At 40.7% G+C, this 14181-nt stretch overlaps 1 protein-coding gene and 2 non-coding genes across 3 annotated transcripts in view; all 3 read right to left on the minus strand.

Annotated features, from left to right (window-relative positions):
* rpl21 (ribosomal protein L21) overlaps window positions 1-9029 on the minus strand; it is a 12311-nt gene extending 3282 nt beyond the window's left edge. The window contains exons 1-4 of the mRNA XM_020529178.2: window positions 8972-9029; window positions 8179-8257; window positions 6794-6855; window positions 2877-2989 (exon numbers count right to left, since the gene is read on the minus strand). Coding sequence (XP_020384767.1) covers window positions 2877-2989; window positions 6794-6855; window positions 8179-8245 — 242 coding nt within the window. The 5' untranslated portion in view covers window positions 8246-8257; window positions 8972-9029. The remainder of the gene's footprint in view (window positions 1-2876; window positions 2990-6793; window positions 6856-8178; window positions 8258-8971) is intronic.
* LOC125483428 lies at window positions 1297-1428 on the minus strand. Its single transcript, XR_007262376.1, has one exon. It is a non-coding gene; the product is annotated as a small nucleolar RNA SNORA27 (small nucleolar RNA).
* On the minus strand, window positions 7683-7758 carry LOC125483427. The gene has a single exon (XR_007262375.1). It is a non-coding gene; the product is annotated as a small nucleolar RNA SNORD102 (small nucleolar RNA).
* Window positions 9030-14181: the final 5152 nt, after the last annotated feature.

Below are 14181 nucleotides of genomic sequence, written 5' to 3' on the forward strand. Positions count from 1 at the left end.
TGCTGTGCTCCTCCAGCTCCACACTGTCATCTCTGACTCCTGCATCGGCAGTTCTGACTATCTCCAAAATTGGGCTACCAGTAAAAGACAGAGGGTGGTAGTAGTAGAAGGCTGTTCATTTGACTGGACACAGTCTCCAGTGGTATAATAGATCCCTGCAGGCAGCGTACTGTTTAACAGGCTGGTTAAGGAAGTATGAGATGCTCACTTTTATTGGTTGTGGCATAGATTATAACAGCAGGGAGCTTATCTTACAGCTGTACAAAACTTGTGCATTAGGCCACAGCTAGAGTGCAGTGCTGGTCACCACACTATAGGAATGATAACTGTGGAGGAGTGGTGGCAGAGAAGGTTCTAAGTTCAGGTTGTTCTTTTGAGCAGAACAGGAGAGTGGTTAGAATGGGGACATTTCTCTTATTTAAAATGCTAGTAAGGAAGTAGCACAATTCTAAAGTGGAAGGTGGGTTTAGAGGAGATTTAAAGAGAAAAAAGGTATTTGAGTCAGGAAGCCAGACAGCTTTTAAAAAAAAAAAATTTAAATACTTGAAATGTCAGTGTATTCAAAGCTATAGGTCAAGTGTTAGAGAATGGAACTAGTGTAGATTTAGAGTAGTTTTTGCTGATGCAGACTCAATGGACCAAATGGCCTCTTTCATATGGTTCATGATTCTATAAATATTGATGTGCACAAATGATCCCGAGTTCAAAGATGAACAGAGACGTGCCATTTTAAAAACTAACTTCACAGAATATTAGAAGGCAGTTGAGGTAAGTTGACAAGAAAAGTGACATCAGAATGTAGCCATAATCCTGAAAAAGTGAAACAGGTTTGCCATGGACACTGTCCTAGAAGAGTGAACAGAATTGGCAAGAAATGAAAGCCATTTCCTGACTGTTTCGATTTATTAGCCTTTTGAAGTAGAGTGGTTATCCTTTTGAGAACATGGGGTGCAACAGGACAGTTCTTTCCCTACTTTTGCATTGTTTTACAGGGTCAAACTCATGAACGTCACACAACACAGTTACAATGCAGTTTGTGAACTTCCTATTGCAAAAAGATTATATTAAGTGAGATTAAACACCAAAAAAAGTTACCAAAAATTTATTGGCGCATTTCATTTGTAACTGCTGACAAGTACAGAAGTCTGATGTAGTAGATCCAATGATATACTTTGATACTCAACTTGACTTTAATTCCAAAAGTTAAAACCATCAGGTAAGAATGAGGATATACTAAAAAGTCTTTAAATTTAGACTTAACATCAAGATGCTGCTGCAAGATTTTCTCATTTTCTTAATTATCCCCTCTGACAGGAACCAAGTCAAATATATAATATGCTTGGATTTTTAAAAGGACATTTTACTCTACCCCACTTGAATGGCCAGCAGAGACATGACATGTCTTATTGGCAAAGTGAGAGGGGTGACAAAATTGATTACACAGCCTCTAGTAGATCAAACAATCTACCTGGCCCATTACACTCATGTTAAACTGTCAACTATACAATGCACCAGTTGACGGGGCTGGTTATTCAATGTCAAAGCACCTAAAATTCCAATACTGGGAATACCAAATCATTTTCTCACAAATTTCACCCACCTTCCAACAAACCCGTCACAACTCAACATCCAATCTGCCAGAGTTGAGCTTCGAAAACTATTCTGTCCACCCCTAAAACAGCATAGTGGTGTGCAGTTCTGCCTCTAGCCTACATGCAGTTGAAATCTTTTTGCACCCCTTTTGGTGACAAATTCAACTATAAAACATCTGCCAGTCTACTCGACACAAACTACAGTTCATCCTAAGTTCTGCTACCTACTCCAACCCCCCCCAGAATGTAACATCCCTTCATATAATCACTTTTGCACCTGCATTCGTGTGTATTCTAGGATACCCTTAGATATTGCAACCAAGGTCTGCAGGTCAGGTTGTCGTTAGAGTTGTTCGTCAAGCTGACTGATTTTCATGCAACCAAACTCCATAGCCTTAGATACTCCTGTCAATTTGTCTCTATCCTCCAAAGCTTTCTGCATGTCTCCCTTCTGATTTTAACTCCATTGCTGAATATTTCTATTTAAGAATCAAGTTTTAATCAATTATGCTTCAAAAAAAATGCACAAGACAGAAATGGTATGATATAGCTGCATCAGCTTACAACTTTCTCCCTGTTCAGGTACCTTTACCAGGAAGTTGCAAGAATCTTTCCTATGTGGCCCCATTCTGTCCCTTAGCTGCTGCTTAGAAAAAGGTCAATTTTCAGATATCAAATGACATCCAGCTCTGTCTCTCCCTGACTCAATGTTTTCCTAACATGGAGAATTAGACAAACTGAAAATTCCTCCCTTTAAACATTAGAATCACAATCATCTTGTGGTCAACACCACAAACTCTGTATACCTCCCCAGTGTTTTAACTACAATATTCGCTCTCAGGCTGAGACAGATTGTTTACAGTTGTAAGCGTTCTATTCTATTCAATTCTGAGCTGAAATCCGCCAAGAATGGTCATTAATACAATGTACACTCCTCGGCCTATCAACCATTCATGCCTGTGTCTCCATCAGATTGAAAACTGCAATATTGAAATGTGGAAGGCCCACATTAAAACATCTTCAGTTCATACAAAATTATGTCACCCTTCATTTCCCCCTCATTGCTAATCACTCATTTGTGACTCCCACAGATCCAATTAAATTTCATTCCAGTTCCAAACTTTTTTTTTTAAATTATGTCATCACCACTTAAAATCCCCACTCCCAAATTACTCCCTTTATTGCTTGGTGTCCACCTTTTAAAACACTCTGCAATGTTTTTGGACATTTCCAAAGATTTAAAAGGATGATTTGAGTGCAAATTTTTAAACTGTTCATACTCACTTGACTTGTTTGTTGACAATAATGCCTACAGCATGCTGTGTAACATTATAAATTCTTCCAGTCTTGCCATGGTAACACTTGTGGGGCATACCCTTTTGTACAGTGCCTGTGCCCTAATGAAAGAGAGACAATTTAGCACTTAATCTGTTAAGTAATGAAGTGGAATCTAATCTATTAAGAGATAACAAGGTGTAGAGCTGGATGAACACAGCAGGCCAAGCAGCAGAGGAGCAGGGAAGCTGATGTTTCGGGCCTAGATCCTTCTTCAGAAATGTCAGCTTCCCTGCTCCTCTGATGCTGCTTGGCCTGCTGTGTTCATCCAGCTCTACACCTTGTTATCTCAGATTCTCCAGCATCTGCAGTTCCTACTATCTCTAATCTATTAAGTATGGTTTAATTAAATTAAAATAGGTTCCATACCAGCATTTATTGCCCAAGAAGGTGATGAGCTGCATTCAGAGTCACACAGCACAGAACTGGCCATTTGGCCCACAAGGCTGTACCAACCAATACACAAGAATCCCATTTTCCAGCACTTGGCCCGTACTAGAGTGTTACTACTTTTCAAGTGCTCATCTACATAGACTTTAAAAAGGTGCAGATGATTTTCCCCACAAGTAGCTGTTCCCTGTCTACGGTGGACCGATACGGTCATATTTTATGAAGATTCACCTGCCACTAATTCAAACCACCCTTTTTTTAAAAGCAGATTCACTCAATGTTTTCCATAACAAACCATTCATAGTGTTGTAGTTGTGAACACAAACATTCCCCCACTACCTCCTCAACCACCTGTCTGGCTTCATTTCCCAAAACCAGGTCTATCAGTGTGCCATCCCTTGGACATTTTGTGTTGATGTAAAAAGATCTCAACACTTCCAGAAATTCAACCCCTACAAATCCTTTACACAACCATGCTAATTGGTGTTGAGGAAGTTGAAATTCCCTAAATACCCTATTAGTATTATTGCAGGAAATGCAATCTGAATAGAACTGTGCCAAAAGTGGGTGAAAGTGAAGTCAGGTAACACTCGTGGTACAGCGGTAACATCTCTACCTCCGAACCAGGAAATCTGGTTTCAAGTTCCACCTACTCCAGAGGGGTCTAATTTTTGGGCCCTCTTGTGATGCAGTGGTAGTGTCCCTGCCCCTGGACCAAGAGGCCCAGGTTCAACTCCCACTGTTGGGATGTGTAATAACATCTCTGAGCAGGTTGACTGAAAAAGTTTAAATTTAAAAAAAAAAGTCAGGAATGCACAAGGGGTCTGATTAGGATGGATACAGCACTCCAGTTAAAACCATCATTTTTATACTACCTAAACAGTCTAAAGCGGCACACGTGCCCTCAATGTCTTCAGTGTTAGCTGTAAAGCCCTAACTATCACGTAACAGTGACAAGTGCGATTGTTTAGTCTTGCTTCACTTTGAAGATGAACAAAATTAATTCACCTAAAGAAAACTGCAGTTAATGAAACAATCCTATTCTCAACCTCAATCTCTTTCTGCACAAGGAACAAATCACGTGGAATGTCAAAAAACTATTACAAAAGGCCTCCAGCAACTTGAAGTTTGAATCGGGAAATGGGACAAAGTAGATGCGCAAGATAAATTATGCATCACGGTCTTAGGTATATTCATGAGCAGCATGCCAGTCACCTAACAGCACTAGTGACAGCAACACAAATAGTTACAAAAACCCACCAATCCCCACAAAATACCCTGCTTCAAAAATATCACATTGACTGTGCCCTCTTTCATAATTTGATGCAAAACTGCAGCAAATACAGTATAATGTGGGAAAGCATGTTCATTATGCAAGGGAGAACAAAAGAACAATATTTAAATGGAGAATAGCCTCAAGAACCTCCAACACTAAGGGACTTTTGGAGGCGGGGGCTACTTATGCATGAAATGGAGAAAGCTACTACGCAGGTAATCAGAAAGGCTAATTGAATGTTGGCCCTTATTTCATGGAGTTTGGAGTACTAGACTAGGGAAGTCTTCCTGCAACTGTACAAAGATGCTAGTGAGACCACATCTGGAGTACAGAGAGCAGTTTTGGCCCCCCTTATGTAAGAGAAGATCATACTTCTGCGGTGGGCAAATTATTGGAGAGGATTCTGAGAGATATTACTTATGATTATTTGGAAAAGCACAGTTTGATTAGAAATAGTCAGCATGGCTTTGAGGGGGGCAGGTCATGCCTCAAGCCTTACCAAATTCTTTGAGGATGTGACAAAGCACATTGAAGGAGGCAGAGCAATGGATGTGATGTACATGGATTTAAGCAAGGCATTTGATAAGGTTCCCCATGGTAGGCTCATTCAGAAAGTAAGGAGGCATGGGATTCGGGGAAATTTGGCTGTCTGGAAACAGAATTGTCTTCTATTGGACAGCCAAAGGGTGGTAGAAGACAAAGTACTCCAGCCTGGAGCTGGGAGACCAGTGGTGTTCTGCAGGGATGTGTTATGGGACCTCTGCTCTTTGTGATCTTTATAAATGATTTGGATGAGGAAGTGGAAGGGTGGGTTAGCAAATTTGCCGATGACACGAAGGTTGGAGGAGTTGTGGATAGTGTGGAGGGCTGTCAAAGGTTGGATGGGTCACTGACTGGATGCAAAGCTGGGCAAAGATGTGGCAGATGGAATTCAACCCAGATAAGTGTGAAGTGGTTCATTTTGGAAGGTCGAATTTGATTGCAGAATACAGGGTTAACGGCAAGATTCTTGGCAACGTAGAGGAACAGTGATCTTGGGGTCCATGTCCAAAGATCCCTCAAAGTTGCTACCCAAGTTAATAGGGGTGTTAGGAAGGCATATGGTGTGTTGGCTTTTCATTGGCAGGGGAATCGAGTTCAAGAGCCTACAAGGTTAGGCTGCAGTTCTATAAAACCCTAGTTAGGCCACACTTGGAATATTGTGTTCAGTTCTGGTCGCCTCATTATAGGAAGCTTCAGAGAGGGTGCAGAGAAGATTTACCAGGATGCTGCTTGGACTGGTGGGCAGGTCTTATGAGGAAAGGTTGAGGGAGTAGGGCTTTTCTCATTGGAGTGAAGAGGAGTGAGAGGTGACTTGATAGAGGTGTACAAGATGATGAGAGGCATAGATAAGAGTGGATACCTAGAGACTTCTTCCCAGGACAGAAATGACTATTATGAGGAGGCATAATTTTAAGGTGATTGGAGGAAGGTATAGGGGAGATGTCAGAGGTAGGTTCTTTACACAGTGGTGGGTGCTTGGAATGCATTGTCAGCGGTGGTAGTGGAGTCAGATACATTAGAGACATTTAAGCAACTCTTGGATAGGCACATGGGTGATAGTAAAATGTAGGGTGCGCAGGGCAGTTCAATCTTGGAGTAGGATAATAGGTCGGCACAAAATCATGGGTCTGAACGGTGCTGTACTGTTCTATGTTCATTGGAGACCATTCAGAGAAGGCTCATAAGGACGCTTCCCGGTATGAAAGGATCGTCTTATGAACAAAGGTTAAAGAGGTTTAAACTCTAATTACTTCTGCCTATCCTAAGTTTCAATGAGATCATCTCTTATTCTAAACATACAGGATTCTTAAAGAACTTGACAGTAAATGCTGAGAGAATGTTTCCACTCATGGGAGAATGTAGGACGAAAGAGTATTGTCAGAATAATGGGGTGTCAATTTTAAGATTGAAACAAAGGAGGAATTTCTTCTGAGGGTGGAGAACCTCTGGAACACCTTGCCACAAAGGTGTGTATATTTAAGGTTGAGAAAAGGATTCTTGATCAGTAGTGAAACTCAAGGGTTACAGGAAAAAGGCAGGATAGCAGACATTAGGAATACCAAATCAGTCATGATCCCATTGAACAGTGGAGTAGGCTCAAGAGATCGAACAGCCTACTCCTGTTCCTATTCCTTATGGTCTTACAATGGTCACATACCTTAATGTCAACAATATCACCTTTCTTGTAGATACGGAAGTAAGTTGAGAGAGGAACAGGCCCTAAAACAAGACAAATCTATTTTAAGTTCCAAGTTAAACGATTAAAAATTAAACAGTGCATTTTATCTACTAAAAAATGTTGCATATTCCATATGGTATCCGAAGGAGATAATTCCAGAACAGTCGTTAATAGGCAAATCATACTGGTCAATCTAATTAAACCCTCTGATTTTAAAAAAGCCAAAAGGTTGAAGAGAAAGAATGGCAGATGAACACACACGTACTACAGAAGTGCTTGATCAAGTACCACATAAAAGTCTAAAAAAAATTGCAGTTCATGCAAAAGAAAGGTCAGAGTCGACTTGGCAAAAAATTGCCTTCAGGGAAGCAAACAGAAAGGCATGGTCACGGTTACTCTCCAGACTTGAGGATGGTAGACGGTGGTGTACCCCAAGGTTCAATGCCGCGTTGGATACTAAGCCATAAAGTGTCAGAACTTGCCAGATGTCCAAGTTTGTAACGATAGGCAAACTCAATTACAGGGTGATACATTTAACAGAAAATATATAATGCAGGCTGCTGTAATCATGATAACAAGCTGATTTTTGCAGAGTACATGAACTGGACCAGGCTCAGATGACCACATTTCCCCTGCACCCAACACACCATGAAAAACTGAACATCCTACTGACATTAATCCCAATTCCTCATGAATAAACAGACAGTCTCTGGGATTAGTCAGGCCTTCCAGGACAATAGTGGATATTAAACAATTGCATTTCAAGAACTAGATAATAGATTTGTTCAGTGCTGTGATGGCCCAACAGGTTTATTGAAAAACTCATGAAGATTATTAACTCACTCACACACGCTAAAGAATTCTGGTTTGCTCTCAGTGCCGGTGAAATAATTTGCTCATCTTGCCTCATACAGCAATCATTGGAGTTCATTCATCATTGAGCACCAGACAAAACAGAAATCCAGATTACAGCATGATTAACAGAACATAACAACCCACTACACTAACATCTTTATACAATGAACACAAGTGTAATCAGAAAATTGTGAAGTTCAACTGCACCCTGTATCCCAGAAGCCAAAGCCTAAATCCATGCAAATACACTGCCCAGAGCAGTGCAGATGCATGGTTTTTCTTAGCTTGCTATCAAAAATCCAAATTCAGCCATCAGTGCAAAGTTGTGTTGAATTTGAAGGTGTAACTCCTTCGTTGGCATGAATTGTCTAACAAATGATATTAGATTCAACTTTGCCAAAATTCAATACAAAGTCAGAACAGTTGATAACAAAAGCTAACAAGGAAACACCATCTAACATCCACGCAAGTTTTAAAAACTAAAAAACTTATGAATTGACGAGTCTCACCGTGTTTTCGGAAGGGCCTTGCAAACATATAGCGAGTGCCCCTCCTCTTGCCCTTGGTGTTCGTCATCTTGACCCTTCACTGAAGAAACAAATTGCAATTTATTTAGTATTCCTGAGGGTAAAGACATACACTCAAACCGCACATAACGGCGCTCTCACCGAGAGTTGCTCAAAGATGATGTAATACAGGAGACTATTCGGCTCTTCGTCACTATGCTAGCTCTCTGCCAAGAGCATCTCACCCAACTTTCCTTCTAAATCAGGCAGTCCTGTTTTCTCTTCAGATAATTATTTTTATACGACCCTGGTTAAACCTGCTCAAACAACATTCAAGGTAGTTTACCCCAGATCCAAACGAATCAAACAGATAGAACTCATACGAAAAGTCAATGACGGATGCAAACACGGCTCCGGTTGCTCCCTTAAGGCCTGCTCTTTTCGGAGCAGCCCAAACCCAGACTATTGGATCTAGAGTCTCAACCACTAGGACACAGACTATATTCCCACCATCATCACCTTCTTCCCTCTACCAGAAGGTGGAATGGTTTATTTCCTTACATTGCCACATGGTCGGCTCTCGGCGGCCATATGGCGAAACACAGGGTGCGGGAACGATTCAGAGCTACGGCGTGGAAAAGAGGAACCCTCCCTAAACTATGCAGAACTTATTCCGCTACAACATACTGTCCACCACATTATAATGCGCGATAGACACCCGAAAGTCAGCTTTTACAATTTCCCAGGCCTGTTTTTAGTAATAGCTAGAGCGGGGCTCCGATAACCCGATACCTACAAGATGGCGGGGCTCGGCGGAAAGGAAGAACGAGGACCCCAACGGCCTTAACATGGCAATTAGAGCTGTCCAGCCCAGTGCCTGTTCGGAAAAAAATATGAAGTTTATTTTATTTCATTGAAAGGTACGTCATTAAATGAGTATCTACAAATATACGCGTGTGTTTAGTGATCGATTTTAAATTACGGGAGCGAAGTGGTTTTAAGGATTCGCAAACTGTACCACGTGACCTTTCCATGAGGAGTAATTCTTTCACAACTGAGATCATTTTAACATAAAAGTGTATTTTAAGCGGAAACCGATGTAGAATACGGTGAACTTGAACCTGATGGAAGACTTAGGAGGAGTGCGTTGTAATGGTGAATTTGAAGCATAATAAAAACTTGGATCGGCTTTTTAGCAAGACGAGCTGATTGGGTGGAGTTTGGAATGAGTCAGTGATTAATTGGCGTGGGTTCGGTTTGAGATAAATTGACCCATATTGTCTGACCTGTTTCACTCAACTCGGTTCAAAATATGATTTGTTAAATTAGGATTAGATTGTTACATGGGAATAGTTATACGTACAATTCTTTGATACTTGCATTGTAGAAATGGATACGTTCATACAATGAATTAATACAAATCTTTATCTCTAATTGCTGTGAGCTAATGTTTTACAGACTTGCCTAAGGTCTGAAATAACCATGATGATTGTTACGATCACAACTGACGATAATATTGGACAAGTCAGATCACAGAGTGAAATTTGGCATCGTGGATTATATATATTTTTGCAGTTGGCTACCATGATAGTCACTTCACATGTTCACGAGTCTGTCAGTGTTCTTTAACAAGAGAACAGAAGTTTATGACACTCTATAAATTCAATGCTTTAGAATAATTTTACCATTAAGAGCAATGTTTGAACCTGTTTCCCAGCAATATCCAAATGGATAATGCAGAAATATCAATCCTATCATAAGTATTTTTGAAAACAAATTCTTTCTTGAACTCCTTACACAGTTATGAATTCTTTCTCAAGCAAAAACAAAACTTGCTGGAAAAGCTCAGTATGTTTGGTGGCAGCATCTGTGCAGAGAAATCAGAGTTAATATTTCAGGTCTAGTGACTTCCTTAAAATTGATGGTAGGGTAGGAAAAAATTGTCTTTTATGCAGAAGATAGGATTGGGGTAGGGGGTTAGGAGTAAATGATAGGTGGATCTTATCCACACCTGTGTCCAATTGTTCTTCTCTCTGGTCTATCTCTACCTATCATTTACTCCTTACCCCTTCTCTCCCCACTTTATCTTCTGCACAAAACAAAACACTTTTTCTAACAGAGATAGCAAGAACTGCAGATGCTGGAGTCAGCGATAACGCAGTGTGGAGCTGGAGGAACACAGCAGGCCAGGCAGCATCAGAGGAGCAGGAAAGTTGACGTTTTGGGTCAGGACCCTTCAGAAATTTCCGAAAATCAGAAACAAAAACAGAGGGTATGGGTATGGGTATGGAACTTGGCTCTCAGTTTCTGCTTGGCGATTCTGCGTTGTTATGTATCTCGAAGGCTGCCTTGGAGGATGCTTACCCAAATATCGGAGATGGAACGTCTTTGACCACTGAAGTGTTCCCTGACTGGGAGAGAACATTCCTGTCTGGTGATTGTCATGCAGTGTCCATTCATCCATTGTTGTAGCGTCTGCATGGTCTCACCAACATACCATGCCTCAGGGCATCCTTGCCTACAGCATATGAGGTAGACAACATTGGCTGAGTCACATGAGTATCTGCCATGTATGTGGTAGGTGGTGATCCCACGTGTGAAGGTGGTATCCATGTCAATGATCTGTCATGTCTTTTGATCACTCTGACAATAAATTCTGTGCCTGAGTGCTTCTCCTCACTTCACCTGACAAAGGGGCAGTGCTCCAAAAGCTTGTGATTTCAAATAAATCTGTTGGACTACAACCTGGCATTGTCTGATTTCTGACCTTGTCCACCCCAGTCCAACACCGGCACCTCCACATCATGGCTACCATCAACACACAATTTAAATGCTTCACAAATTAACAGCATTCTGCTGAGAGAAAACTTCACCTGTACTGAACTCCTGATTCTTTCAAACTAAATACACAACTAAATTAGTGTCCCCTAGTCTGTTTCCTTGGTAAACTCAATTATAGATCTCTTCTAGTCAACCTGCTCAGGGATATTATATACCACTGGAGTGAGTGAGACTTGAATCTAGACCTCCTAGTCAAGACATAGGGACATTACCACTGCACCACTCTCGCCCTCTAAATGGATTAGTATAAATATTTCACAAATTAACATCACAAGTCACTTAATTGAATTACACGATTTAGAAATAATGGATTAAGTTAATTGTCCTCAATTACTTTGTAAACTCTTTTTAAAAAAAGTTGACCTTCATAGAACTCTGAGAATAAAATTCATCTGCGTCTATTTTAAAAATCCAAATTCCCAATTAATAATATATATTATATAACTTTATCACAGCACAAATAGGAAATTTGTTTCAAATTCTGACATCAACTTATAAATACTGTCAAGCAAGTTTTTTATTTGTGTTTGCTGCACATCGCATGACCGTTTACAAAAGTATTTAATTGCAGATAGGAGAAATCCCAACTGAGCACAATCTGTTCTTATAACTGCTTGCTTTTTTTGGAACAGACCAAACCCCTCAAAATATACTAAGAAGATAGCCTAGACCCTAACTTTTTTCTTATTTTAAAGGTAGGTGTAAGATGTTGCAATCTAAATGCAATTTGCTTGGTCAAACTACTCAACATTAAGCAAAACACAGTTTACTTTTACACAACGGTTTAAATACAGATAAAATAAAAATAAAAGAATTGGCTTAACTGTAACTCTATCAAATAGCTTAACAAAATTATATATATGCACGTATATGTATTAACTACTATGAATTAACTGTTCCAATATAGTAGCATCCATAAACACATCCTTGGCAAAGGCAAGTTCTGTAAAAAAGATTCTCACACTCAAATCTAGCAGCAGGAAGAGAACCCCAGCTTTTAGGTGTAGCAAAGAGGAATACGAGCTTCCACATCCAGCTTCAATACCCCTGCTGAAAGCTTAAAGTAAAAATCCTGGTTTTGTGGGAGCTTGATCCCACCCATTCATGCTGCTTCTATTGTTCCAACTTTAAAAACAACCCAAGGCCTCACAAGCCCTTTAATTTATTGGCTTTGAGCAGACTGCTTGGATCTCTGTCTCAACCTATCTTCACAAAAAAAGGACAAAATACACCTCTTAAAGCCATAGCATCGTCATATCAGTCATGTGTACATTTTTTAAAAAAAATCATTCTTCGGTGAAAGGTATCTCTGGCAAGATAAGCATCTATTGTCATTCCTGTGTGGCTTTTTTGAAAAGCTGCACTTTGTGGAGAAGACACTCCCAAACTGCTGGATAGGGAAGGAGTTCCACGATTTGAATCCAACACTAAAGAATGTTAATAAATCAGGATTGTATGTAATTGGGAGGTGATGGTATTCCCATGTTGAAGCAATGTCATTGAATATTTCTAAGGCAGAGATTAATAGATTTTTGCTAGGCAAGGTAATCAAAGATTATCAGGGTTGGATTGGAATGTGGAATTCAAAACACAAACAGATCAGCCATAATCTTATTTAAGGGCAGAGCAGGAGTTGAGGGGCCAAACATTTTGCCTTTGCTTTTGTTCCTATTTCATATACAGCCGGTCTACTTCAGTTTCTGAACAATGGTGTCCCCAGCTTGTTGATTCACTGGTGTTTTCCGCAAATGACATAAACATTCTAAAGTGGTTCATGTCATTTTGTCAGGGTGGATCGAGTGACATCCTTAAAGGTTAGATGCTGAGCAAATGTTTTACCTGGCCGGAGAATATAAAATATGGGGCCACAGTCTCAGAAGAAGCAGATTGTGAATTTTTAGAATCCTGTGCCCAAGAGAGTTGAAGATATTCAGTTTAATATTCTCAAGGCAGAGGTCATTAGATTTTTGCATAGTAAGGGATGTGAGGGTAGTGTGGGAAGATTTTTGTTGAGGTAGAAATTCCACCATAATATTTTTGCATGCAGGCTCAATGGGCTCCTATTTCTTATGTAATTGTGATTTGATAAATAAAGGTGACCACATGGCCAACGTAATATATCTGTAAATATGTAAGGTCGATGTTTAGCATATCTGACGTCCATCTACTGGTGATGTAGTGTTGACTCATACTTACCTAATTCTTTCCAGCACAGAGAACACTTAAAGGTAAGTCTGCAGTTTTAATCCGATTGGTATTCCCAAACTTTACCGAATGTCTAGGTCATTACCTTCGGAACATTCACACCTAAGTTGAGGTTAAATGTACACTAAGCTTCTACTTAACTGATAATGCCATTTTCCTAGTAAAAACCATACAATATGAAGATAGAGAAGTCTACTCCCATTAACATAATTTGAGTTCAATAAAGGTTTGCTAAGCTAATACCTTTTTTGAGCAGATTGCTACATGGAAGGCTACACAAGATTGCCTATATCCTCTGGAGTACACAGAGCCAGAGGTGAATTAATCTAAACATATAAGGGGACTTGACCAGGTGGATGTAGAAAAGGTGTCTGTTCTTGTGATAAAATCTAGAAGTAGGGTCCTTTTTGAATCTTTCCCCTCACACTTTGAACCTGTGCCCTCTGATTTTGGAGCACCCCCCACCCCTCCACCACCACCACCTTTGGGGCAGGACCTTGGCTGCTCATCCTGTCCATGCCCTTCATGATTTTAGAGCCTCTATAGGGTTGCCCCTTGGCCTCTGGCACTCGGGGAGGAGGTCCCCGGCCTGTTTGGCCTCTTCTTGTGTCTTGGGCCCTCTGATACCAGCAGCGTCCTTGTGGGTCTTTTCTGGACCCTTTTGGATTTGGCAATATCTTTCCTGTGCCAAGGCAACCAGAGTTGAGTGCTGTGTTCTAGGGATGCCCTTGCCAATGTCATGTGCAGCGGCATGGCACCCTGCCTCCTGTGCTCAATGCTCTGACCAGTGACAGCAGGCATGCCAGGTGCCTTCTTCGCTGCCCTGTCTGCTTGTGGCTCCACCCTTGGGGAACTGCGGACCTGAACCCCAGGGTCTCTTTGTTCCGCGGTGTTCCCCAGGGCTCTATCATTAATTAGACTTGTTCACTCAAACTCGAATGGTATGTTGGCCTTCACTGT

Source organism: Rhincodon typus, chromosome 6 (genome assembly GCF_021869965.1).
Source record: "Rhincodon typus isolate 14 chromosome 6, sRhiTyp1.1, whole genome shotgun sequence".
In the NCBI taxonomy this organism is placed as follows: domain Eukaryota; kingdom Metazoa; phylum Chordata; class Chondrichthyes; order Orectolobiformes; family Rhincodontidae; genus Rhincodon; species Rhincodon typus.